Raw genomic sequence first — 26,271 nt, forward strand, 5'->3', positions numbered from 1 at the left:
AAAAATCCAGCTTCACTGGTTTGCAGTGAAAAACTGAGCTGTTTTGAGAAAGAATGCATGAACAGTGGGATTTTAGGTACATAAACAAGATAAAGGAACTTAGATCCTTTCTACAGTCCCTTCTGCAGAACACAAGAAGCACAAACTAATTCTACTTTGAACTCCTCCCTCATTCTGCAACACAGCCCTTATGCAAGCACGGAGACCCGGAAAGGAGAAACAAGAAACTGAGGGGCTAAAAATGACAGTACAGTGTTCGCCTTGGATAGTATGAAAGAGAGGCATTTACCCAATAACATGTCCACTAACTCTCTGCGCAGCTCCACCTGAAAGCGCCCTTATGATTAAGCAGGTTTAAATGTTTAACCAGGGTAAGGCCAGCACACGCAGTACCTGGAGCAGGCCCATCTCTGGTCTGTTCACTGCCAGAAGCAACCTACTGATGGTTTCCATATCATTTTGATTGGACCTCCTGGAGGAAGTTTAGCCTCTGCCAGGCAAAATGAGAATGCTGTTCTTCCACACTTGGAAGTAATAAAAAACCTCAAAAGAAGCAAATCTTTAAGTACTCCACAAATCAGAATTTACATCAAGGAGGAATTGACACAAAGTGCTTTCTTAATGTCTATATTTCTCTTCAGTTTACAATTACGCACTACAGAATTTTATACAAATTTAAAGTCAAAATATCTTACCAGATAGTAACTTAAAGGGGTGTTTTGCTACTATTCATCTCTGTAGCTACTCAAACATTCACATCACCTCATATACAAGAATAGCAAAAACCATTTTGTTATCATGATTAAACACTTGATATGTTATTCCACTTCAAGAGGAGAAACTGTTCACATTTATATCCAAGTAAAACATTTTCCCTGTTTTTAAAATTGTATATGTGTGAGCCAAGTTTGTTGCTTGTGATTGCTGTTCCATTTCTGTTCAGAAAAAGACTGAGATTAGAAATTTGCAGACCCTTGCTATAATAGCATGTTTAAAATAATGGCAGGTATATGCTCTCTAAAATCACTACTCTTTCTTGGGAGGACTTAGAAAAGACAATACAGTCATTCTGTCCTTTCTGTAAACAGAGGATGGTTCTTCTGGTTATAGAAGTCCATAAACTATAACTGTGAAATGCTATTTCAAAGCCCTTCAACGCTAATGGACTAATAACAATTCCCAATTTAAGGTGCTTATGTTTGCATCTTGGTACTTCTCATCCATGCAATATGGGCAGAAATGCTCTACAACCAAAGTCAGAGAACTGTTGGACATAATGCAGTATCAACTATGTCTATAACCAAAAGGAGATGCTAAAGCAAATAAAAGCATAAGTATATAAATTTGAAAAATAAACCTGATGAAACATGAGCTTTAGTCAGAAGAAAGTTTGATGAAAATAACAAAGAAGGAAACAGAGAAAGAAACTGGAACATTAGTTCCAAAAAAACCCAACTGGATTGTGCTTAAGGGGAAAAGAAACCCATTAGCAAATGCACCTACTAAAAACAACCCCTGAAATTACTTCCTAAAATTAGCCCTTTGCTACAAAGCTCCATACAAACCCCCAAAATTTCTGCAGTTTCCTACTCAGTGATAAGGGAGACTAGCGTGATTTGTTTATTTATTTATAGTTAAGCAGAATTAATGATCCCTGAACTTTAGAGGAACATGCAACAAATCAAAGTGACATACACCATACAGGACTCATTCAGTATCAGTCAGAAACTATGCTTCAGCCTCATCCACACACCAAGAAAATGAGCATATTGGAAGAAACCCACTCCAGGATATCTAAGACTATAAAAAAGTCATTAATTTTACTCGTAGCTGTGTGAAATAATCACACTGTATACAGGTGACTTGTAAAAATGGATTAATTTTATAATTTCCCAAGAGCTGCATTTAGCAGCCATATGTTAGTATACTAAATTACCTGTGATTTTCTTGCTGTTTATTTGATAGCTCTTGATCACAAATTAGTTCAGGAAAAATCTACAGATTGTGTACTGGAATTTATGCATAACATGAGCCTTTTATTCCCATCTCTGGATGCAAAAAAATCTTAATTAATTATTTGTGGTGCTTTGTTTGAATCAAAAGCTTTATTAATCAAACATCTGTGCAAATGTTAACTAATCATTGCTATACTGCTCCACAGTAGATGAACACATGCTGATATTCCCATTTTACAGAAAAACGTGTCACTTTCTCAACAGCCATAGAACAAACCACTGCTAAAAAAATCAATAAAAGTTGTAACTTGCTAGCTTTTCACATTTCACTCTTCAAGGCTTTTACTGACTATACTGTTACTTTGGTATTTTCCATGTGTCAATGTTTTACTTAATTTTCAGCATAAGGGTTGGATGAAAAAGTAATGCAAGTCGGTAAGAGGAAATATTCTTTCTGCAGGAAAATCCTGTATTCTAGCCAAAAGATTTAAATTGTTTGCACTTCAGTATGTCAGCTGAAAACACGTTAAAATACTTGGTTTGGGCCACACTAAATAAATATTTTAACAATTCTTTATGAAAATGTTTCCTAGTCTCCAATCATCTATTAGTTAGTATTTAGCATCTATTTATCTAGCCATTGTTTTCCTTATTCCTCTTCTTAAAACCATACTGCAAGCTTCAGTTTTCTTCCAGGTAGCCATTCATAGTAGTATGCTCTCTTACCCATTTAAGACTGTTAAAAATTAGAAGCTGCTGTTCTTTAGCACACGCTGCTGCTTTTACTGCTGCTGGGCAGCTACAGGCTGTCTGTCCTCATTGCTTGCCAGCTGTCTGCCTGTGTCACAGCACATGAGAGGCAGGCAAAGCCAGGGAGGGAAGCAGAAGGCTAAGGAGGGACAAATACAAGTAAATAGATGAGTGATAATGGGATTCACTAAGCTATTTCAGCAACCTTATGCCCATGGATGAAGATGACTTATGGAAGGAATCCTGGGCCCTGTGCATCTTCCATTATCTGTGATTTCTAGCCACATCTTAATATAGAATGAGGGGAACTGCATTTGTTGAAACAGCGTGTTAGGAATGAAAGGCAGGCTGGTGCTGCCTGCAGTAGATTCCAGAGTCCTTGAAGATCTCCTTGTAGAAGCTTGTCACCAGTAAGTCATTGGATGCTACAGGAAAGACTGTGCAATCCAATGAATAAATATTTAATAACCTACCTTGCTCTTTCTACATGCCCAAGCATTATTAAGTGTGCACCACTCAAATACTACTCAGTCCCTGCTGTAGCTTTTCAGACCTACTAATTACCTGAGTATCGGGCATTACAAAACATTATTTAACATAGCTTGGACAACAGCATTATGAGTTACACATCAGGAACTGATGTCAGGAATTGGTGACAGGTCAACAAGTCAAGGTATTGGAGATGTTCTTTATGAGAGAGTACAACTAGAATATATTAAGTTCTGTCCAGGGGTGGATGAGGGATGAGTTGAGAACTTTGAGAGTGCAAATTAAGGGGCAGGCCAGCATGACTGATACTATTGTGGGTGTTTATTACAGGCCACCTGATCAGTTCTAGGAAGTTGATGAGGCCTTCTATAAGCAACTGACAGCAGCCTTGCAATCACAGGCCTTGGTTCTCATGGGGAATTTCAGCTACCTAAATACTTCCTGGAAGGCATGCTCAGCCAGACATTCACAGTCCAGGAGGTTACTTCAGTGCATTGATGATAACTTCTTGATGCAAATGGTGGATGAGCTAACTAGGAGAAGAGTGATGCCTGATCTCATACTCATTGACAAGGAGGGGTCTGGTTGAAGGCTGAGGACAGCCTTGGATGCAGCAATCATGAGAAGCTCAGGATTTTGCATGGTAGGAACAGAATACCAAGCAGCATCATGACCCTGGACTTCAGCAGTGCCAACTTTGGCCTATTCAAACAATTGCTAGGGGAAATCCCATGGGATAGGGAACTAGAAGGTAAAGAGGCCCAAGATATTTGGTTAAAATTCAAGGACCACTTCTTCCAAGCTCAAGATCAGAGCATCCCAACAGGTAGGGAATCAAGAAAGGGAGCCAGGAGAGCTGCATGGTTAAACAGGGAACTGCTGGGCAAACTCCAGTGGAAGAAGAAAGCCAATGGATCATGGAAGGAGGGACTGGCCACTTAGGAAGAATATAAGGCTGTTGTCAGAGGATGTAGGGAGGTGACCAGAAAAAGCGAAGGCCTCCTTGGAATTAAACCTGGCAAGAGAGATCAAGGACAACAGAAAGGGTTTCTTTATATAGGTTTCAGATAAAACTAATACTAAAACCAGTGTAGGGCCACTGCTGAATGAGGTGGGTGCCCTGATGACAGAGGATAAAAAGATAGCAGAGTTACGGAATGCCCTCTTTGGCTACACTTCTGGAGACTGTCCTCAGGAGCCCCAGGCCCCTGAGCAAGGATCAGATAAGCAAAGTGGACATCCATAGATCATGGGTCCTGGTGGAATGCATCCACAGGTGCTGAGGAAGCTGGTGGATGTCATTGCTAAGCCACTCTCCATCATCTTTGGAAAGTCATGGGGAGGTGCAGGAGTAACAGAGTAAAGCAAATGTCACTCCAGTCTTCAAAAAGGGCAAGAAGGAAGAACCAAATAACTATAAAGTCATCATCCTCACCTCCATTCTTGGAACGGTGATGAAACAACTTATCCTTGGCACTGTCTCTAGGCATATCAAAGGTAAGAATATAATTTGGAGCACTCAACATGATTTTACCCAGGGGAAGTCATCCAACCTGATAGCTTTTTATGAAGACATAACCAGGTGGGTATCTATTTATATGGATGATGGTAGAGTAGTGGATATGGTTTATTTTGATTTCAGGAAAGTATTTGACACCATCTCCCACAGCATCTTTGCAGCTAAACTGAGGAAGGGTGATCTGGATGATCAAGTAATAAGATAGACTGTGAACTGGTTGAAGGAAAGAAGTCAGAGAGTTATGATCAATGGGACAGAGTCTAGTTGGAGGCCTGTATCTTGTGGGGTCCCTCAGGGGTCAGTACTGGGACCACTGCTATTCAATATATTCATCAACAACCTGGATGAGGGAACAGAGGGCACTGTCAGCAGGTTTGCTGATTAAGGCAGTGGACATCTCCCATATGAGGAAAGCCTGAGGGAGCTGGGTCTCTTAAGCCTGGAGGAGACTGAGGGGTAACCTTGTTAATGTTTACAAATATGTGAAGGGCGAGTGCCAGCAGGATGGAGCCAGGCTCTTCTCAGTGAAGTCCAGTGATAGAGCAAGGGCTTGAGTGCAAGCTGGAGCATAAGAGGTCCCATGCAAACACAACAAAAACTTTTCACTGAGAGATTGACAGAGCACTGGAACAGGCTGCCACCCAGAGAGGTTGTGGAGTCTCCTTCACTGGAGTAACCCTCCTGGATGTATTCCTGTGTGACCTACTCTAGGTGGTCCTGCTCTGGCAAGGGGCTTGGATTAGATTATCTTCTGAGGTCCCTTACAACCTTCAACATTCTGTGATTCTGTGGTTATTCACCACTACAGAAGAGAAATTTGAGAGTGTCCATTAATGGTGAGTTCCCGATATGTGATGTCAAATAATCTTTGGGATTTTTTTCCTGAATATATAGTGTTTTATAGTACCTTACATTTGTCACTACTTATCCTGATGACTATCTGCCACTGAAAAAGGCTACTATAGCCAGACTTCAGTGGCTTCACTTTGGCATCCAGAAAAAGAACAAATCAGAGAGGGGTCAGAGGAGAAGAACGTGTGATTTAAGCAGCTGTTGACTGCTAGTGACTTGTCCCACATCACATAACATCATGGCACAGACATGGAGAGAAGTCAAATCTTCAGGGCAGCATTACCTGACTGTACCCGTGAAACAGTGCTGTCTCCAACTATGCCTCCTACAGTGTACTGTAGAACTTGCTATGCATTTCCTAATATTGATGTTTAAATAATATTCTCTTCACCCAGTGTTGTGTGGACAAAAACTGGTAAAGGCTAGCAAATTCTAAGGTAGAATTAACATGCCACTTGATATCCACTGCTCTACTTTGGTGTTGCATTTGCATACCACCACATGATCTTGCCTTCAGAGCAGGAGCTTTCCTCTGTTATGTGCCTGGCTCAGCACTGATTAATCTTCACTGAGCCAGTGGAAAATCACAGGAATTAACAACATGAAGTTGGAGAGCTTGTGTGACAGGCACTCCTCCATCAGTAAAGGAAGATCACAAGGTCTGGCAACGAGCTATGTTGGTTCAGCGCAATATCAGCTTGTTTAAATTTATGTGGTCTCTCTACTATTAGTAAATATTGTTAATACTCTACAAATAATATGTATATGATCAGTTAAACTAGCACCATTGAAGAAACACTACAAATGCACTGTAATAAAGTAATGCCAGCAGATAAAATAGGAGTTAAATCAATCCAATGTAAAAGATCCTTAAGCATTATCTGAAAATATGTTTTGTTTGAAAATTCTATTTCTAAAATATTATTAAAATGTTAGGCCTAATCACAGATCTGGGGCCTGATTCCCACCTTTCACTTTCACTAAGCAATTAATTGTTTCTTAAGAAAACTTGGGTTTGGTTTTGCTCAGTTTAAAATCTGTTTTCCTTCCAACATGTAAAGTTCACGGTAACCACTTTCCTGCCATACTGTGCTGCCAAGACCATTCACCAGAACACCTGCGGCTCAAAATGATGCAATTGGCATGGAAACAGCACTTGAAAGAGCAGCATGCACCTTATACCCAGCATAGCCATCTGCACTTCCAGGAAGTATGCTAATGCTTTTGAGAGAAGCTAATAGGGCAGCCATTGCAGGATCAGAAGCAGAAAATCTTTAGGAAGTTTAAGATTTTATGCAATATTGACATTCTCCAGTGGAGTTACGAAAACTACACTCCAACCATTACAGTCTGCACCTTACCAAGTGCATCTGCTTCCAAATGAAGACATGACTCAAATGACTGAAGAAATGACTGACTGGTCTTAACCATTAGTAATAACCAGTAGCTCTACAGCTGAGCTAGTTTCTGAACTTTCGTGGTTGTTTTCTACTTCGTTTTTCCATAGTTCCATCAACTTTTTGAATGGCTTACTGGATTTTTTTTTCTCTGTATGAATGCTGACATATGCAATGATATTGATACTTATTGCCAGAATATACTACCTGGAATCAAATGTTTAGTCAAAGAGTCTTACAACATACAAATTCTGTCTTGCTGGCATGTTAAAGTGTGTTTAGGGATGATTTTCAGAGCTGCTAATCATAAAAACTTAATGTCAAGATGTATGCTATATTCATAGCATTTTCACTGATCTATTCATGAAAGCACTAGGATTTTTCTAGCAGTCCTTTCAAGTACAGCCTTTGCACAATTTATAATATGCTGACAGACAGGAAAAGATACATGACAACATTTTTTTTAATTCTGTATGACTTCTATCTTTTCCTCTTCTCTTAATGCTTTTCTCTCCACTCCTATTTATGACTTACTCTTCTCAAACAGCTTCTATTAATTCAATACCTTAAATCTTGTGAATCCATTTTCTCTTGTCTTCTCACTTCTGTGTCACTGTACTGCCAAAATTTCCATCTTTCCATCTTTTCCATGTTAATGTAACTGTGATCACAGTATAACTAAGGTTGGATCTCACATCTTACAATGTTACTGTAATTTAGATTCATATCTTACCTACTGAAGCAAGTAACAGCTACATTTTCCCTATCTTACATACATACATAGAATACATACATACAGAGAATAAACCAGGTTGGAAGAGAAGAGACCTTCAAGATCATCATGTCCAACCCATCAACCAATCCAACCCACCTAAACAACTAACCCATGGCACCAAGCACCCCATCAAGTCTTCTCCTGAAAACCTCCAATGACGGCGACTCCACCACCTCCCCCAGCAGCCCATTCCAATGGCCAATCATCTCTCTGTCATCTTAGCTATGACTGAGCGAAAGAAAAGTCTCTAAAAAGACTTTGAGATAATAGATAGTAAATGTTAACAACAGTACAAAATGTGGAGATGGAATTTAAACCAGTAGATATCCAGAAATATCCTGATGGGCATAAATCGGTAACTGAAAAGTTCCCATCCATCTTGGGTGATCTGCAATTTGGGAAAAATACAGGAAAGTCCAGAGGAGACACCTGATCAAAGTGTGTAAGGTCTACTGAGGTAGTAAAAATGACACCGAATCAGGTAGTCCTGCAGTCTGCTTAGAATGGCAGAAGGTGCTCAGACCCCAGAGCAGGCAGGTGTAAAAAGGCTTGAGCAAAGGGAGATAGGAGTCACAGGAAGCCACCAGTTACCTTCAGAAGTGTGGGAGACAGGATAATGCCAGACACAGCAAAAATACTGTGAAAGAAAATGGGGCTTCTCCTTCCCCTCACACATTAAGGCTTGGGAAATACAAGAGCAAGATTAGCTACAGGCTGTACTGCTTTAGAAAAGGAGGCAAAGGTGTGTCCTGTTGGGTTGCTGTCCATCAGAGGGCTCTGTAGAGTGTGCTGCTAATGTTTTCTGTTAAGGAAAGGGATCTTGTTCTTGCAGGACACAGTAAGCTTTCATCTGGTAGACTGAAACAGGAAAGTCTGATCTGCTGATATTTTTCACAGCTGAAAGGGCTATAGAGAAAAGTGCAATCTGTGGGAACATGGTAAGAACTAATTAGTAATATCTGAATGACTTCATTAATAAGATCCTGTAACAGCTAAGCCATTTCCTTCAATGCCCAAAGGATAAACAAGTAAATAAACTAAGAAATCTGGCAAGCAACTGGACTACACTCCTGTCCTACCCACTGCCTTGATTTCATTTGTTGTTAGAGTAGTGCCATATTGTTCTGGATATTTGTAGATGGTTTGATAGGAAGTGTCTTGATGATGCTCCAGTGATAAAAATAGTATTAACAATATTCACAGATGATGACAAAATTGTGTAAGACACTGGCTTAAAGACTGGTTTCCCCCCCCCCTATAGATATGAGAAGATGTTAAATAACAATGCTGTCCTGCTACTGCTGAATACTATGTAGATGCCACAAAACCATGATAGACTGCTTGTCACAGAATCTAAGTTTTAAAAGTAGTGAACTTAGGTGAAAACTACCCAAATTTTCCAGAATACTGACCAGATTTAAGCAGGGCCAGATAACAACCCGACTCATCACAGAGAGGTATGAAAAGGCTATTTTATATCTTAGTACTCCCCTAGCCCACAAGAGAGAGTAGTGGAGAGCACAGGTGAGAGTATTGGGAGGAATACAGAAGTCCTGGAAAAAAGGTGTTTTGGCAGGGTAAGGATTGGTGTGTGTTGTCCCCCACACTATCATACACAATTGCTTTAATACTCTCCTATAGTGCTGCTAGAGCTATATGCATCCTCCCTACTACTTCCCAAGAGAATCAGTAAAGATAAAAAAAAGTCCACAAATGACATCTCTGCCTGCCCACTACTTACTTACAATGATTCTGGCTAAATATGCCTACCAAGCTGACTCTGTATCTCCTTTAAGTATTACACTAAGTAGCTAATATTTAGACATTCTACATATTTTTAATGCCTCCTGTATGTCACTATCATTTACTTACTTACAATGCTTCTGGCTAAATATGCCTACCAAGCTGACTCTGTATCTCCTTTAAGTATTGCACTAAGTAGCTAATATTTAGACATTCTACATATTTTTAATGCCTCTTGTATGTCACTATCATTTGCTTGCTTACCAGACTTAAAACTGAAGAATGTTTTCACTCCTTCATCACAGACAGGAAAGCAAACATCTGAATAGAGCTGAATCAAGCCCCTATAATTAAATTTGAACAAAAATACTGCCTGTACAAGTCCTCTTACCACTGTGATGAATACAGTATTCTTGATCAGTTAACCTTCAGAAATTATACATTGTTTTCATTGTAACATTTTTAGAGGACATTGCAGAAAATTTAAAAATCATACACTTCAGTTGATAGCAAAAATCCTGCAAACAATACCATTGTCAAGTAGCCTACAATGAGAGCTATAACAAACGATCACTATGCCAGTAATTAGACAACCTTAAAACCAAGTTATCTGCTGACTATGCCTGACATTCATTCCTTTTTCCCCCCTCTCTATCCTCAGAGCTAGACAAACAAGTTGAATATAATCTAACATGCTAGGTGACTATGCAGTGAAGTTTTGGGTTTTTTTCCTAATCACAAATGCCATGCCTTTGCTCACACAAAAGAAATCCCACTGAACTGATGTAAGCTTCTCTCATAACGAGCTGCAACAGAATTAAAATACAGCTGCCTGGGTTTCATTAATGAGGTCCTGGGTGTTTTACATCATGCTGACAAACATTTCCCCTTTTTCTGGCTAAAGAAACTGCAGCAATAAAGCTGTTAATCAGAAAACCTTCTGCATACCAGCCTCTCAGAGTAAAGAGTCGCTTACCTTCTAAAGACTTGAAGAGGCCTTTCTACAGGGAAAATAATAATGACGCTTTGCTGCTGCACTTCAGCATCCCCCTTTCTGTAGCAGTTTACTAGGAATACAGATCTTCCACCATTTTCTTGTCACGTGGCTAGTGGTACTGCTAAAAAAGGATGATCACCTGCCTTCAGATAGCCAGCTGCATGAACCAGCAGCTACTGGGCTTTGCTTAAAGGAGTATTTAAATGAGCACAGAGCTGTGCTTCGGCTGTGAAAAATGGTGGGTTTTTTTTTAACATTCTCTGTGAATCTTCGGCAGAGCATCACCAAACTTTGACACAGCAAGTCAGCTGGCAGTAGTGAAAAGCTCCCTGCTGTTTTATTTCAGAGCCTGAGGAAAGCTTGTGATGAGAGGCTGCACGACATAAGTTCTTATGGATTCAGCCCATCTCATCCCTCATTTCTGTCTGCATCAGTAGTTATAGAGCACATGCATATTCAAATGTGCTTTACATAACTTGTTCAATTTGCAATCCATCTGTGGAAATGCAGATGTAAATTAAAAATAAAATCCCAAATAAACACCAGTTCAGAAGGCAGGATGAATTCCAGAAACACAAATGGTACGAGCACAGAGAAGCAATGCTCATGGCCTGTGCTCTTGACTGTTTCTTAGGGTTGGAGAATGGATGTTTCTTCCCATACAGTGCAGCCGCACAGTCTCACTTTATAAAAAAGTCCCCAGAAACTCCAGGGCTCTTTCCGGATGCAAAACAGCTTTCAATTCTACTCCCTTGCAATCCTATGGGGATAAAACAGCAAGGCAACAGATCCTAGAATGGCATAACATCTATCTAGTTTCTCCCTTTACATAGCATAAATCCTTCTTGGAGATGCTTTCACAGCAATTTGTTAGGCCATAGCAGTAAAAACAAGAAAAAGCTTATCCCATTTTTACATAAGTACAGCTCCATGCACACCTATAGCACAGTGTGAATAAAAAATGAATGGCTCCCATTTTGTTCTTCATGCTATTAACTACTAGTAATCCTACAGGAAAAGTTCTCATTATCTACTGCAGATCTCCTGAAAAACTAGTCCCCAGCTGCTGTTTTAAAGAACAACAGACCAACACCAAGCCCTAAAAAAAAAATTAAAAATCATCACCAAAATGAAAATACATTTCTAAAGAGGATACTGCTGTAGACATGTGATCTTCGACGCCTCTGTCAGCTAGCTCTACATAAACTTTCCAACAATGGGGCTATTTTGCAGCACTTTTTCAACAATCTTTAATTCATTTGCAATCCAAATTTCAGACACCCATAACCAGTATCCAGGAAATAGAGTTATAAAATATTTATGTACAACATAAGTCATTAATAGCATGATTATGATGAAGCTATAAAATTAGTAACTTGGTAGAACTTTGTAGAGGAGTTTTTCATGTGGCTGTCAAACTATTCTAAGGTAGTCCAGCTCTTCCTGCTTTAAGAATGTTGCCTTATCAGACCAGTCTCACAATGTAAGTAAAATTTCAGGACTGTAAGTGAACAATAAGGGGTTTTTTACATTAAAATTCTTTTCCCGTCAATGAAGTGTTGCTCTCTTCCCGTTAAAGCTTTTTATAAAGTACTTAGGTATTTAGTATGTAAATAGTAATGTTGTTTTCACAAAAAAAATAAATTAATTTATAACCATATTGGCTGCTGCTACTCTTTAACAGCTGGCTTTACAATGGAAAACTGAGTTTTTAGTTTTAATTAATTTTCAACCTCCAGATGGTGATGGAAAATACTGTATCACCCTAAAATTGATAGCAAAAAAGATGGTTGTAATGACTTCATAGGTCAAGTAGAGGGAAAGAAACAGCATTGCTAAAGCCTATGCATGAAAAACATATGCTGTTACTTCCCTGCTCTTCATTCACAGAAATATGTTCACAAAGGCTAATATATAACATAGAGCTTCCAGTATGTGGTATTTTATAATGATTACAGAAGTTTCTAATACAACAATATAAAAAAATACATTAATTATGCAGTTTCCCATCCTGAACTCACATGAAGACGGAGCCAACAATCTTACAGAGTTCTTGCTCATGCCAATCCAAACATTTTGCTTAGCTTCAACTCACTTTTTTACTTCTGTTACAAGGCATTAACTTCCATTTACGTGGACTTTCTGACAGGCAGCCTTCTAAGTTATTGCTTCTTTCCTTACATGCTCATTTTAAACCTTTACAGAATGCTCCTTCTCTTTAGTCAGTTGTCACACTTTGCACTGCCAAGCAGAAAACCTGAATTCAATGCTGATTTCAAGTCTGTAATCTTGTAGTTCAGCAGGAGTTGGAAGCACCACTGAAGCTGTATGCCCAATTCCCAGAGTGCCCGGAATTGCTTTCTAGCATAGTAGGCCAATTAATAAACAACCTTTGACAGGAGTGAAATATGACAGCCCCTTGGAAATGCAAGCAAAAAAAAAAAAAAAAAAAAAGGAAACAAAGGCAGACAAGGGGAAGTAAAGGTTACTTTGCAGACTGTGGCCTCTTAAATTTACAACAGATTTTCAATCCTTTGGGGTTCTTACATATAGCAGCCCGCTTTGCTCATTAAAGCAAGAAGCAAACCTAGGCACCCTAATTCATTGTCTTATCCTAGCTCGGGGGGGATAGAGCAGAAATGTTGAGAAAGTACTAGGTGAAACCCTTGGTCCACTGCAGTCAATGAGAATTTTCACCTTGGTTCCATTCTGTCAGTATTCAGTTAAGGACTGAAATACTTGACTTGAACCATTAATGGCTTTGAGAGATAGAATGTGCATTTGGCTAAATCACAGAGATAGCAGAGTAGTCTCAGAACTCTTCCTAATCTTGAAATAATCACAGATTTTTCTTTCTTTATATTGAATTATCTTCATTCTCTGTCAACCACAGGCAAAGTGATGAAAATAGGCTTTTTTATTAAAAAAATACTGGATTGCTTATACTACTGAGCAATTTTAATAGCCAGCAAAATAGTAACAGTCACAGAGAGACATTTTGGACAGAAGCAGTGGATAAACTATCTTTTCCAAAAATTGGAAATACAAGTGAGCAGAAAAGACTGAGTCTTGCTTCTTGGAGAAGACACTCTCAAAAACATAAACAAAGCTTTCTTTCATAGAAGCTCTAGTCTAGTGGGTTAAATGAACCTTATCAGTCATTCAAAGGAAATTGTCCTCTGCTCAGCTCTGCTACTAGTTTTCCAAGCTCTCCCCCAAACCTTCCAAACTTCAGTGTGCTTATCTCTACTGCTCCTCCTAATTTCTTATTCCTCAAGCCAATACATCATTTCACAGTATTTCCCTTAGCTTTTTCTAACTCTTCCTGCTAAGGAAAAGGATAATCCTTCCTTTGCCACAGCAAAGGTAAGAGCAGGAATGGTCTCGTATAGACAGCCCCTAACACACCCTAAGGAGTACGTATACTGTTAGGTAAAAGCTGCAGTGTTCTTCCTTTGCCTCCTGACTACTGGATCATCACCAAGCTTCATACAGCTCTGTAAGACAGTACAGCTTCCATCAGGAAGAAAATTACCTCCAGTCTTCATAAATTTTACTGCTGCCATACCTCCAGTCACATCAGTAGCAGCAGCAGTGAAGTCTCTTATCCTGCCTACCCAGCAATTGCAAGTGCTCCCTGAATTCTTCATTTTTAAACACAGTCACTCTCAGGTGCTCACATATGGAAAGCTGGATAAAAAGTCATTTTCTTTCTGGATAGACTGCTATTAATAATATGCTGGCGAGCCTTTTTGTACTTCCTTATGAGGCCAAACAAACCTGCAGGGTTTAGTATTTGTGGTGTTCATATATTACTGAGATAGGTTTATAGCTTTTCTTCAGTGTTTTACTACTCATATTTCTTTTTCTTCTGCTTCTTTTGCTTGTAGAAGAAAGACTGGGCAGGAGTCACAGATATTCTTAAAACCCACTGGAACAGGCTGGAGGTTTGTTCAGCATGATACTGGGATTGAAGGGGACAGTGACCAGAAAAAAAAAGATTTTAATCCTCTCTTTTATCTCATTTTTATTTATGCTTTCTATTTAAAAAAAAAAAAATTCTCTCCTCTACAAAACAGTCAGTTTTTTTCAGGTGAAGTGACAGACACCTTCTGGATGAGAAAACGCAGGCTGCATCCTTTACTGACCCTTATTCCACTACTAAAGGAACATGCTTCAACACTGTATGCAAGCGTGAACTTCACAGTTGTTTTTTTCTAAACAGAGACATGTGAAAGAATTGTAGATTCAGAAAGAAGCTTTGAAAGTAGTTACTGAATAAATGCCTCCAAATTCAGTTGTCCATCGGTTGAGATATCCCCATCATCTAACTGAGTACAAACGAAGAGTTTCTTTTTTTTCAGAGATCACAGAACCATAGAATGGTTTGGCTTTGAGGGCACTTTAAAGATCATCCAACCACCCTGACAGAGTCAGGGACACCTTCCACTAGACCACCAACGTATGCACACCGACATATGTTTTGAGGAACTTCTGTTTTCAAAACTGACAACAAAATACATTAGAAAGCATTTCTAATTACACACTTCTACCATATCAGATGCTGTTTCTTCAGCTGTTTATGTAAGAGGTTTAATGAAATTGACACATAACCTAGAAACATTTATTCCTGTATGTGTTTTATCCTTTCTACCATAGCATTTTTTGTGTGTCTTCTTTGCTTCCAAAGGAATCAAGATGTCCTTGATCATACCGTGGGCATCTCCATGTATTTCTGCGATTCTCTAAAAAGTCTGAAATGTCTAACTGACCAAAGACACAAGCTTATTACAAATTTACTGAACACTGGCTACCAAGCACAGGGGAAACTGAAGGGAAAGTTGCACCATAAAAAGCAATCTCATTAGATATGAAATCCTCATGTAAGTGCAATATTTTTAATAACACTAGTGGTGGAAAAGGCTTTCAGTAGATTTCATGCCTTGTCAACAAAGAAGTCTAAAACCAAAACAAAAGCAGATTTTCCTGGTTCCGTGCTCCTGTAAATACTACAACTAATAATGATCTAATAAAGAATCTTAGTCCTTTGAATTTATCACAACACTGTTTTGATGATTTATGAAAATAATTTAAAATCAGATACCTAGACCAGCTTTCTTTTTCTCTCTAAGAAGATCATAGGCACATAGGCATGGCAAGTCAAACCCTAGCATATTGCCTGGATGTAATTAATCAGTGTGACTTAAACAGGGTCAGCATCTGGCTGCTTTTAATTTAAAATTCTTTATGGGAGACAGAGAAGCTGATAGCTGATTTCTTTGTGTCAGATTTGCAAGCATGCAACCAGCCAGCACCTCTGAACAATCCTTTCTTTTTTCCACCCTATTCACCACTTACTGTGATCAGAGGCAGTAAGCATTTTCTGATTTTCACTAGAAATTACTGGTTTGTCCAAACCCAACTATATTCCTTGAAATTAGTTGGTTTTGTTGAACTCCCAGTGAAACCCTGCAAAGATAATGGAGGAAGATGACTTCTACGGTATGAACTAGTCCTAACAAGCAAAATGCCCAAAGTCAAAGGACACCTAGTTTTCCTAGATCCACAAATCCCCAGCCCCTCTTCCACACAGTAATACAAGACACCAGCTTGAGTGTTTTGTTCACTTTGATTCTTCTCTAGTTTGTAGAAAATGTCAAAATTTCTATTCTTGGATGATTTGGTACAACAGGAATGTGCCAATCAGCTCTACTTTCAATAGTTTCATGGTCAAGCACTCAGCACTTGGTTTATCTCAGACCATACAGAACTGTAGAGTGCTCATCTTCTGCTCTTTGTCCCTGTCTTAATGGCAGAGAATGTTAACCTGTATCCATGAAAGCTGTCACTGCCCTACTGTCTTCTACTCAGCACTGTCTAGTTAGATTGAGGCAACTAAGCCAAGGACAGTGAGGGCAAAGTGTGCTCTGTGTACTACTCAAAACCTTGTCTTTCAAGAAAACCTAAAGCCTATACATGTTTAAGCCTGTGAATATCATCATTACATTTCAGTTTCTGAGACTGAAGGCAGCATTAACTGTGTATTAAAAACACCTCAGCTATAACAGGATCTGATCTTGTGGTAACAAAAGAGTTTTTTTAAAAAGTGTGAATATATTTTAAGGGGAGGTATTTTATACAAGATAAATCACAGATATTGAACTATTAATTCCTGAAATCTTAATAAAATGTGAACTGTTTAGGGTGGGGGGGCAGGTACCAGAAAGCTGTGCTGTTCTATCACAGATTACTTAAGCATGCAGTTATCATCAGGGTTATACTATCATAGACAGGCACACCACCTTTAAGGGAAAGAAAACCTACTGCTAAATTTACAAAACTGATAGTGAAAATTTCAAAAGCTCTAAAATAAACTGTAGGCCAATTAAAATTCGATAGTAGAGGCTGTGAATGTGATCTGTAATCAAACCTGAACTAACAAGAAACTTGAAAAAAAGTAAAATTTTGCCTTGCATTTCTTGTAAGCAGTATGTTTCTACAGGTTTCATACTATATATGCTTTTCTGAGTTAGTGTGGCTCAAAAGGAGTAACAAGTGCAAAGGAGTTGCACCGTCTGGTTTTATTTGTACTGGGAAGTTTCTTTTACTGCTCACATTGATTTCATTCTATAAATACGCTGCCAGGTTTCTCTCTGTAAAACTGCTGCATGTGAGCTGTAGATGCCCAGAAGAAAAAAAGTCAGACTTGCATCCCTGGACCTACCCCAGATGTCCACTGTATCAGCTACAATCTCCTGGTTGTAAAAGGAGTGAACAATGGAAGCACCCCCTTCAAAATGATACAGTAAATGAAGGCATGAAAGTCACTTCTCCATCTGCTGACACAGCAGATAGACAGTAAGCAGTAGTAATCCTGTAATCAGGGAGATTGGAACATTACAGAACAGAACAGAACAGAACAGAACAGAACAGAACAGAATAGAACAGAACAGAATAGAATAGAATAGAATAGAATAGAATTTAACCAGATTGGAAAAGACCTTCGAGATCCTCAAGTCCAACCTATCACCCAGCACCATTTAATCAGCTAAACCATGGCACCAAGTGCCTCATTCAGTCTCCTCTTAAACACCTCCAGTGACAGTGACTCCACCACCTCCCTGGGCAGCACATTCCAACGGCCAATCACTCTTTCTGTGAAGAACTTCCTAACATCCAGTGTAAACCTCCCCTCGTGCAGCTTGAGACTGTGTCATAGTATCATCATATCATAGTATCAATCAGGGTTGGAAGGGACCAAAAGGATCATCTAGTTCCAACCACCCTGTCATGGGCAGGGACACCCCACACTCAATCAGGCTGGCTAAAGCCTCATCCAGTCTGGTCTTAAACACTTGTTCTATTGTTAACTTCCACCCAAAGGCAGGTACAAATATACTCAAACTGCCTCAACTGCCAGTCCAATCTGAACAGACAGAAATACTGTTCTGACCTGACTACAGCTTGTTAATAACCACATCAGATCATAATTTTCCTTCATCCTTTTCTCTCCTCTGTAAGCAGCACATTTTTCTCTCTGGGCCTCTCCTCTCCTATTTTTTCTTCCCAGCAAATTCACATTAAGCAAAGACAGTACTTAAACTTGATCTCTCCAGAATCTCATCACTGGTACCTGGACCAGCAATAGCATTTGCACATGGTTTTGGCCTCCATTCTCTAGCCATATCTGTTTCATGTTTAAGGGTAGGTTAAAAGATGATATTATTATTTCAAGACCTTACAAGCATCTTGTCTTGTAAAACAATCCTAATTTGGTTCTTATAAAGCAACCAAGAACCAAGATTCTGTTTTTTAGAAAGGGAGTAACATAATGATACATAAATAATGTGAATATTATTAGTACTTCAGACTAGGAAGTCCTGCCATCAGTACATGAACTCAGACATTTCAGTAACATTGATAACAAGTGAACAGAAGACATTTGAAAGAAAACAGGTTGGTTTTTCCTTACCGTGATTTTTGATTCAGCTCTTCTTCACTGTTGAGAAGCACTGTCTCCTCCTTCATTTCTTGTTCTATTGCTTCATTATTTACAAGTCTCTGTTGAGCACTTGCTTCCCATGCATCATGATGAACCACCTGCAACACACATGTTCCGGCAAAGCCTGAACTTTCATCCACAGTAGTCAGGCTGTCTGAAGGAGAACAGCTCTCATGTTCAAAAGATTTCTGAAAGGGAGTTTCTACCTGAAATTCTGCCCAAGTGTCAAGTATCAATTCCTGTGCTAAAACAGCTTTTGGTTCTTTGCCAAAATGTCCAGACTCTGATTCTGACATCTTTGACTCTGCAGAAATTTCTTCAGGCAACACATCACTAGCTTCATTTTGGCTCAATATAATCCAGCCCTCATCTTGCCCACAGCTTTCCTGTGACCTTTCATCATCCAATTTTTGAGGCACAACAGAAGAACTTTTCTCTTCTAAGTGAACAGAGTCCCATTCAGTCCCACAAACGGTGTGACCTTCCCTTTCATTTGTAATGGAGATTGGCTGAAAGGTATCCGAGGAGCCCAGTGAAAAGCCTTCAGGAGATTCTGTTTGTTCAGCTACATTAGCTTCTAGAAATGCAAAGTCACTTTTGTTTCTTTCAAGGGTATCCTTTGCTGACAGTCTATTTTCTTCCTCCGTAACAAGGATGTAATCCATCTCTAGTGAAGTTGGATATTGCTGCACTTGCAACCTCACATCTTCCTCTGTACTTGTCAGTTCAGGGCTCTCAGAGGAATTTCTCAGCATATTCTCCCTACAAAGTAGGGAGTACATGCCAGCTTCTAGAAAACAAGCAAACAGAAACTCCTTTCAGTTTTTGAATTACTATTTAAGTCACCATAATGTCTTTAAATCTATACAGTGAGAAAAAGCTCTTCTCAATTTGCTTTACTCTGTTAATGTTTACTTGAATTTTATAACAGCATCATCATCATTATTGTTAAAGATTATACATTAACACTGCAATCATTCCTAAGGGGACAAATGATTCAGTGTCCCATATGCTAGGTCCTGTGCAAACAACAGAAGTTTTAAATTTCTCTAGAAGGGTAATAATGCTAATGGTCTTTCTAAAGCATAGAGTTTTATACATATGGGAGACAGACAAACTTCAAACTTCCTTCACAGCCTCATCATTCAGCAGTAATACTCCAGAAACTTCCTTGTTTCTTTGTCCTATGAACTTTCTTTGCAAAGCATGTTTCCTTACCATCAGGTGATCTTTTATCTCCACCTGCCGGTGAGTTGAGATCAGCTGTTTCTGCTTCAGATTTTCCTATCACAATCTCAGAATCTCCCAGAGTTACTTCAGTCTTGGAGAGTGAAGGTACTGGTGTGTCAATTTCCTGGAGGCACTCTGTGGATATTTCAGACACCCGATCTTGAATACTGCTGTCACTGGTCATTAGGATGCCTTCTGCATGTTCCACAGGAGTTGGCAGAGGTGAAAAGTTTTCCAAAGAAACACTGTCACCAAATGGCTGCTGTAACACCAGCTCATCCTTTACACATTTTCTGCTGCCAGAGGGTTCAGCATCAAAAGATACATAGGATGTGGGGGTACATACCACCGGTAACTGCTCACAAGGCACCCCCTTAAACACAGTAACACAATTTTCAATTACATCTTCAGATTCTTTTTCTGTGTCATCAGCCAGTTGATTATTTGAATCAGATTCCTGGCATTCATTAGCACCAGGCAGAAAGGATTTGGAAGAGACTCTCTGTTGATCCTCTGACTCCTTTTCTGCTGCTTCATTGCCTACTACTGCCCATATGTTCAGCCTACCACATGTAGTTCCTGGGACACTAGTAACTGATGTGTTCATTATGTTGTGCTCTACCCCTGTCTCAGATTCCTCCACACATTCTTCTGACTTGTCTAGCTTATCACCAGTTACTGCTGTATGGTCGGTATCAGAATATTCTTCAACTTCAGCCAAGGTACTAATTTCTTTTAGGCATTGTTCTGCCCTATTAGGTAAAGTGAAATGCACAGGAACCAGCTGCATTTGGGAGGTTGCTATTTGAGTTGTATCAGTTGATGTTGCATGATGACTTGTAGGACTATGGTTTTCATGAAACATGTCTTTCGCATCTACAGACAACACTTTTAAAAATTCATTGGTAATTTTAGCTGACTCAGTTGGGTCAGTAAGAAGTTTATTTTCTAGACCAAGTTCTTCTGAAACTGCAAATTCAGGAGTCTCCTGAAAGTTAGAAGAGACAAGCTGATAGGATTTATCAGTCTTCCCCTGCTCATAGTCCTGGGGGCTACTACATTCACTCTGTGTCTCTACTTTCTGCATTACTAGCTGACACTTTGAATCAGAATCTGCCTCTTCACTATTTGACAGTGGGTGAACAGGTTGACTATCTTTGTCTTCAGGATCCATCTCACTCTGAGAATATGGGATAGAAGCATGCTTAGCTTCATACTCCTGGCACACATCAGGACTGATTGATGCCTCTGAACCACTGTCTTGGTCATAGTGACTTAATATATCAGGATTTTCACCATCTGATTTCAAAGTGACAATCTGCTCAGCATCAGTCCACAGGTCAGGTTCCACCAAAAAGTGTTGATTATTTTCCTGTGTGTTATCCTGTAAGATATCTGGGATAAGTGCAGTTGGGGGAACTAATACACCCCACTCTGGACTTGACTTCTCTGTCAGTTCAAAACATAAGTCTTCTACAGCAAAAGCACCTGGCAGTGAGTTTTGCACTTGCAGTCTTTCACAGGCATCCCACTGTTGCTCTTGAGATACAAGATTTGCTTTATTTCCTTTTGGCAGATCCAGTACAGTGATTTCTTGAACTGATGGATTTGGTATAGCTTCTTCCTCATCTGAAAAATTATTCTGCAGAGTCAGCTGATTTTCATGTTCTGTAGGAAGAAACTGCTTTTTCAAGCCCCTTTCTTCTTCATCCAGTATGAAAGAATCAAACTGTCTGAACTGTACAGTGTCTTGATATATAGGACCATTAGGAATATTCATAGGATATACTAGCCTTCCACTTTCTTTTTCACCACAGCACAAGGGAAGAGGCTGATTTCCATTATTACTTCCATTACTGAACCGTGCTTCTGTTAGTTCCTCATCTTGTGAAGGTGAGCTCTGGAAATTCTCCTTATCACTTGTTAACTGCTTTGTTGCAAAACAACTTGAAACAGAATACTGATCTTTTAATTGCTTTTCCTCACAAGGTTGTGAATTCCACCATTCTGAACTGTCAGCTGGAAACCCAAATGTTCCTACTGTGGATTTTGGATCCACTCTTATATCAGCTTCCAAAGACGTATTCCACATACCTACAGCTTTAGAAGAATTCTCTTTATCACCACCAGCAAAAGTCAGTGTAGTATCTTCATTCATTTGATATGAATGTTCTCTGCTACCTGTTTTTTTACTGAGAACACTCACCTGACCTTTTTCCTGAAGTGTTTCCCAGTAACCTAAACATTCAGAAGTTTCATTACGTTCCATTACAGTTAAGTCCTCCTGCAATACTTTTCCAGCTACAGTTGTCTCAGGATTTTCACTGAGAATGCCAACCTGGACCTTCCCTCCCACCTTAGTTTTTACAACTAAATTGCCTTCATTTACTTCAGGACTTGTTGCATTGGATTGAGCATAATCCTCTACAATTTCAGACATTTTGTGCTGTTGATTTTCATCTGTGGAATCTTCATGAATCACTTCTGAACATGACTCTGAATTATCTGAATCTTCATTTATGTCAGGACTTGATAAAGAAGATACAGTATCATCATCTACATGGGCATTCCAAAAATCTAAGCTTTTAGGAGTTTTGTTACACCCAGCACTTGTTTCCAATCCTTCTTCATGTTCATTCCCAAATTCATTTCTCTTACCAGTATCTTCAAGATTTTTATTATTTTTAATATCACACATATTCCTACTCCTTTTGTGATGACTGGAAATTAGGTCTCCCCACACATTCGAAGATGCATCACTTAAATCAGGACTTGTTCCACTTGAGTGTGCGTAATCATTTATTGAATCACTCCACACATTATCTTCTTCCAAATAACTTTTGGTCTGAGTATCTTCTGAAAGGTTAATTGTGGTGTTTGCTATTTCAAGAACTTCACTTGCCTCAGGACTTGTTACAGGAGACAGCAAATCTTCACATGGCTGAGAATTCTGAGCAGTTTGGGGAAAATTGTCATTAAGCATTACACTTGGCTCTCCACAAAGATTATTAGCAGGTTCTAAATTTTCAGAGTTTTCATTTCTGTCAGAAGCTATTTCCTGTGATAATGAGTTTGCCACCACTGACACACCTGTAGTGTCAGAAATACAGATATATCCAGAAGGACTCTCCTTAAACTCATCTGTGAAAGAATCTTTATGCATCCTGTTCAGCTCTGAGGTATTTTTGAAAGATACTAACTCAGAATTACAAATGCCTGGATAGTGAGGATTCACTTGATGTAAGCCTTCTTCCACTTCCGTTACTTCTTCTTGGCCTTCATTCATCAAAGGAATTGATACTGCTAAGTGGTGACCACTCTTTCCACAGCTGTTCCAGACACCTGAATTTATATGCATTTCAGAAGAGTTATTTTCAGGATTATCACTACCCTTATCAGAACCTTCAGAGATACTTTCCATATCAGTACTTAATGCATCCTCTATCACTGTAATCTCCTTTTCAGCTTTCTCAGAAAACAGCTCTGATGTTTCACCATAATTACAATTTCGTGGTCTGGAGTCATCAAAAGTTTCATAATTTCTGCCTTCCTCAGAAGCACTTGAAGAAGATTCTGCATTATTCTGTGACAAGGCATTCCTCTCTTCCTGGCTAACTGGATTACTTTGACTGGCAAATGACTCATTCTCTGTGACTAATGCTTCCAGATTGACACTGTTTACCACTTTTTCCAGGGAGCTGGGAACTTCAGTTGTCGACTTGTTTTCTTCCAAATCTGGGTTACAGGAAGAGTCACAGTACTCTTGCACTGGCTTATTACAAATGCCACTAATAATTTCTTGTCCAGATTTCTCATGTCTTCTCTTACAGTCCTCTTCTCCTTCTTGAGAGATGACAATGGCATTGTCCCAGCCTTCTTCACAGCTCTTCTCACTCTGTACACTCTGTGAGTTCTGCTGCTGCACTGCATTCTGGCTATCCAGCTTTTCATCAACATCAGCAGTGTTTTGTGCTGCCTTCATACTAAGTAATTGACTCCCTAAGTCAAGCATTTTCAGACCCAAACCATTCCCAGTGTCTGAAGCTGGTGTAGATGTGTCTGTGTATTCTACAGAAACGCTGCTCACTGTTTCTACATTTTCAGCTGAAGTCTGTCTAGTATTGAAATCATTCTGTAGTGGTGATAAGTCATTCACTGTTTGATTGTACACCAGAGTTACTCTTCTGTTTTCAGGTGCAGAAAAATTATTTTCCCTGTTTTGTATCTTAATTGAAAAACACTGATTATCAATTTGTTCTGAATTACAGAAAGATGTAGCAGAGGCAGAGAGAGCAGTAATTTCAGAATTTTTTTGTAACTCAGTGACACTGTTTATGGGAGGGTTCCAGATGTCTGTGTTTCTGGTGCTTGAAAAACGCATGTTTCTAGGAGATAATGGTTCCTTATCTGCTTTCTCAAGTACTTTTGGCTCAGAAAAATTTGTGGCCATCAATTCATCAATAACTGTTTCTTCATCAAAATCTTTGTCTTCATTGTCTCTTTTGTCTCCCACAAATGTAGGTGATATATATGAATCAGATGTTGAATAATTGGTGTCTGGTGGAGAAATAACTAAATCTTCCATTATGTTTGATGAACTAAGATCTGAGGTTTTATACAAGAAGGTATCTTCCCATGGCACCACTACTTCTGTCATGTCTTTCTGGATGTTTTGATCATACAAATTCCAGGTCTGTATATTTTCAATTTGGTTTTGTCTCTGTTTAGAGTCACCCAATACAGATTCTTCCTCTGTTTGCAGCTTGGAATTATTTTGCATATTGTTGAAAACAGAATTTGTGTTATCAGATTTTCCACATTCTTCTGTTGAATAATATCTTTCGTTATTCCAGGCCTCTGGAGATACCTGGACAGGTGGATTTTTGGTCTCACTGTCCACTGAAATTTCTGAAGAATCTGCTAAACTAGTTTTTGATGTGGCCCGTTCCTCAGGAGTGCTCACTGATTTTTTTTCTCTACCCATTTCATGCATGTTCCATATATTTTCTGGGGATCTAGAGGTATCTTCTGCATCAAACTTAGTCCAAACTTTGTAAGGATCTCCAGCTAACTCATCTTTCCTGTCACCACTACACCATGCATCTGATGTCACAGCTGTCAGCTGACTGACCTTCCAAGGATCAGTAAAGTTCTCTGGTTCTTGCTTTGTCTCCCCTAAAGAAGTAGTTTGCAAACACAAATGTTCACTGCTTTTCTCTTGATTTTCATGATTCTGATTATCTTGCTTAAACTGATTATCCCACAGACCTGCTCTCACATTTTCTGTTTGCTTTGGCTGTTTTTGGAGGAATACAGAATCTGAGGCTCTTCTATCAGTCTGTTTTTGTAGCAAAGGACTTTCTTTACAATCTTGCCATAAGACAGGGCTCTGAAATACAGATTCCTGCTCACTTGAACTCCATGTATCAGCATTTCTGGACTCTAAGTCAAAGCCATCCCACCAGCTCCCATATCTAACATGGGACTGAGAATAGTTTGTGTCATCTATTTCATTAATTTTTTTAATGACATCTTGTGGGAAAAATGAAGGCTGCCCATTATCTAATGGTGAAGTTTCTACAAGGCTGTTCATAGGAGTTGGTGGAATTCTCGAATCGGCAGATTTCAACAGTTCTGGTGAAGAATCACCTTCAACTAAATCAATCAAACTTGAAATTTTCTCATGCTCTTCTACTGGATTCTTGTCAAATTCTGCTAAATTATCTTCCTCATTTGTTGTCTTAAGTAAGTCAGTTGAATAATTTCCTGTACCATTTCCTAGCAGGTCTGTCTCATCAAGTTCTTTCTGCACCGTGAGCTGTCCTTCTAACGAATCACTACTGAGGAAATAGTCATCAGCTGGGGAACAATCAACAGAACGAGATGATGATTCCGATGGAGCTGTGACCATGGGTGTTAGATCAAAATTGAAAAGATCAAAGTTATCATTATTATCTCTAGACTCAGGTTTTTCTTCTTTGGCTATTGCTCCTTCAGGAATAGGGCTACAGGAATCAAATCCAGGCAGAAGACTGTGATGGGCAGCAGCACCTTCTGCAACAGGGCTATCATCACTAAGGAAAACAGAACTCTCCTTGGAAGACCGGCTACTTCTAATGGTAGCCAGTCCGCTGTCAGGACTCACAAGGTCTATATTAACATCCACGTGGGCCTGCATAGATCCATTTATATCTTGAGGATTTTCTATTAAATTGGCAGAACTTGGTTGTGGTTCTACATCAGAACCATATAACTCCATGATACCAGAAGAACCTTGCGAGAGTGGAGCACTTCCAGCAACAGCTTCAGTAGAAGAAGTTCTACTGTTTGACACCATTTCTGGTTGTATTCTATTTATAACTTCCTTAACTAGAAGAAAAATTTGATCACAGGTCACCAAAGAATTTTCTTGAAGATAAATGAGAATTTGGTCACATCCACATTCTACAGGATCCAGCTCCAAAGAAGGATTCTGACATTCTTCTAATTCACAGCAGATCTGTTGAAAAATAGGATGTTTCAAAAGCCATTGCAATCATGGGCATAACGGCACATACTGACC

The 26,271-nt window shown here is 39.3% G+C and overlaps 1 protein-coding gene across 1 annotated transcript in view; it reads right to left on the minus strand.

The window, feature by feature from the left end:
* Positions 1–26,271, minus strand: part of PRUNE2 (prune homolog 2 with BCH domain) — a 176,317-nt gene that overhangs the window by 38,207 nt on the left and 111,839 nt on the right. Inside the window, exons 9-10 of the mRNA XM_054177749.1 lie at positions 19,698–26,208; positions 18,450–19,269 (exon numbers count right to left, since the gene is read on the minus strand). Coding sequence (XP_054033724.1) covers positions 18,450–19,269; positions 19,698–26,208 — 7,331 coding nt within the window. The remainder of the gene's footprint in view (positions 1–18,449; positions 19,270–19,697; positions 26,209–26,271) is intronic.

Source organism: Dryobates pubescens, chromosome Z, assembly GCF_014839835.1.
Source record: "Dryobates pubescens isolate bDryPub1 chromosome Z, bDryPub1.pri, whole genome shotgun sequence".
Lineage (NCBI taxonomy): Eukaryota > Metazoa > Chordata > Aves > Piciformes > Picidae > Dryobates > Dryobates pubescens.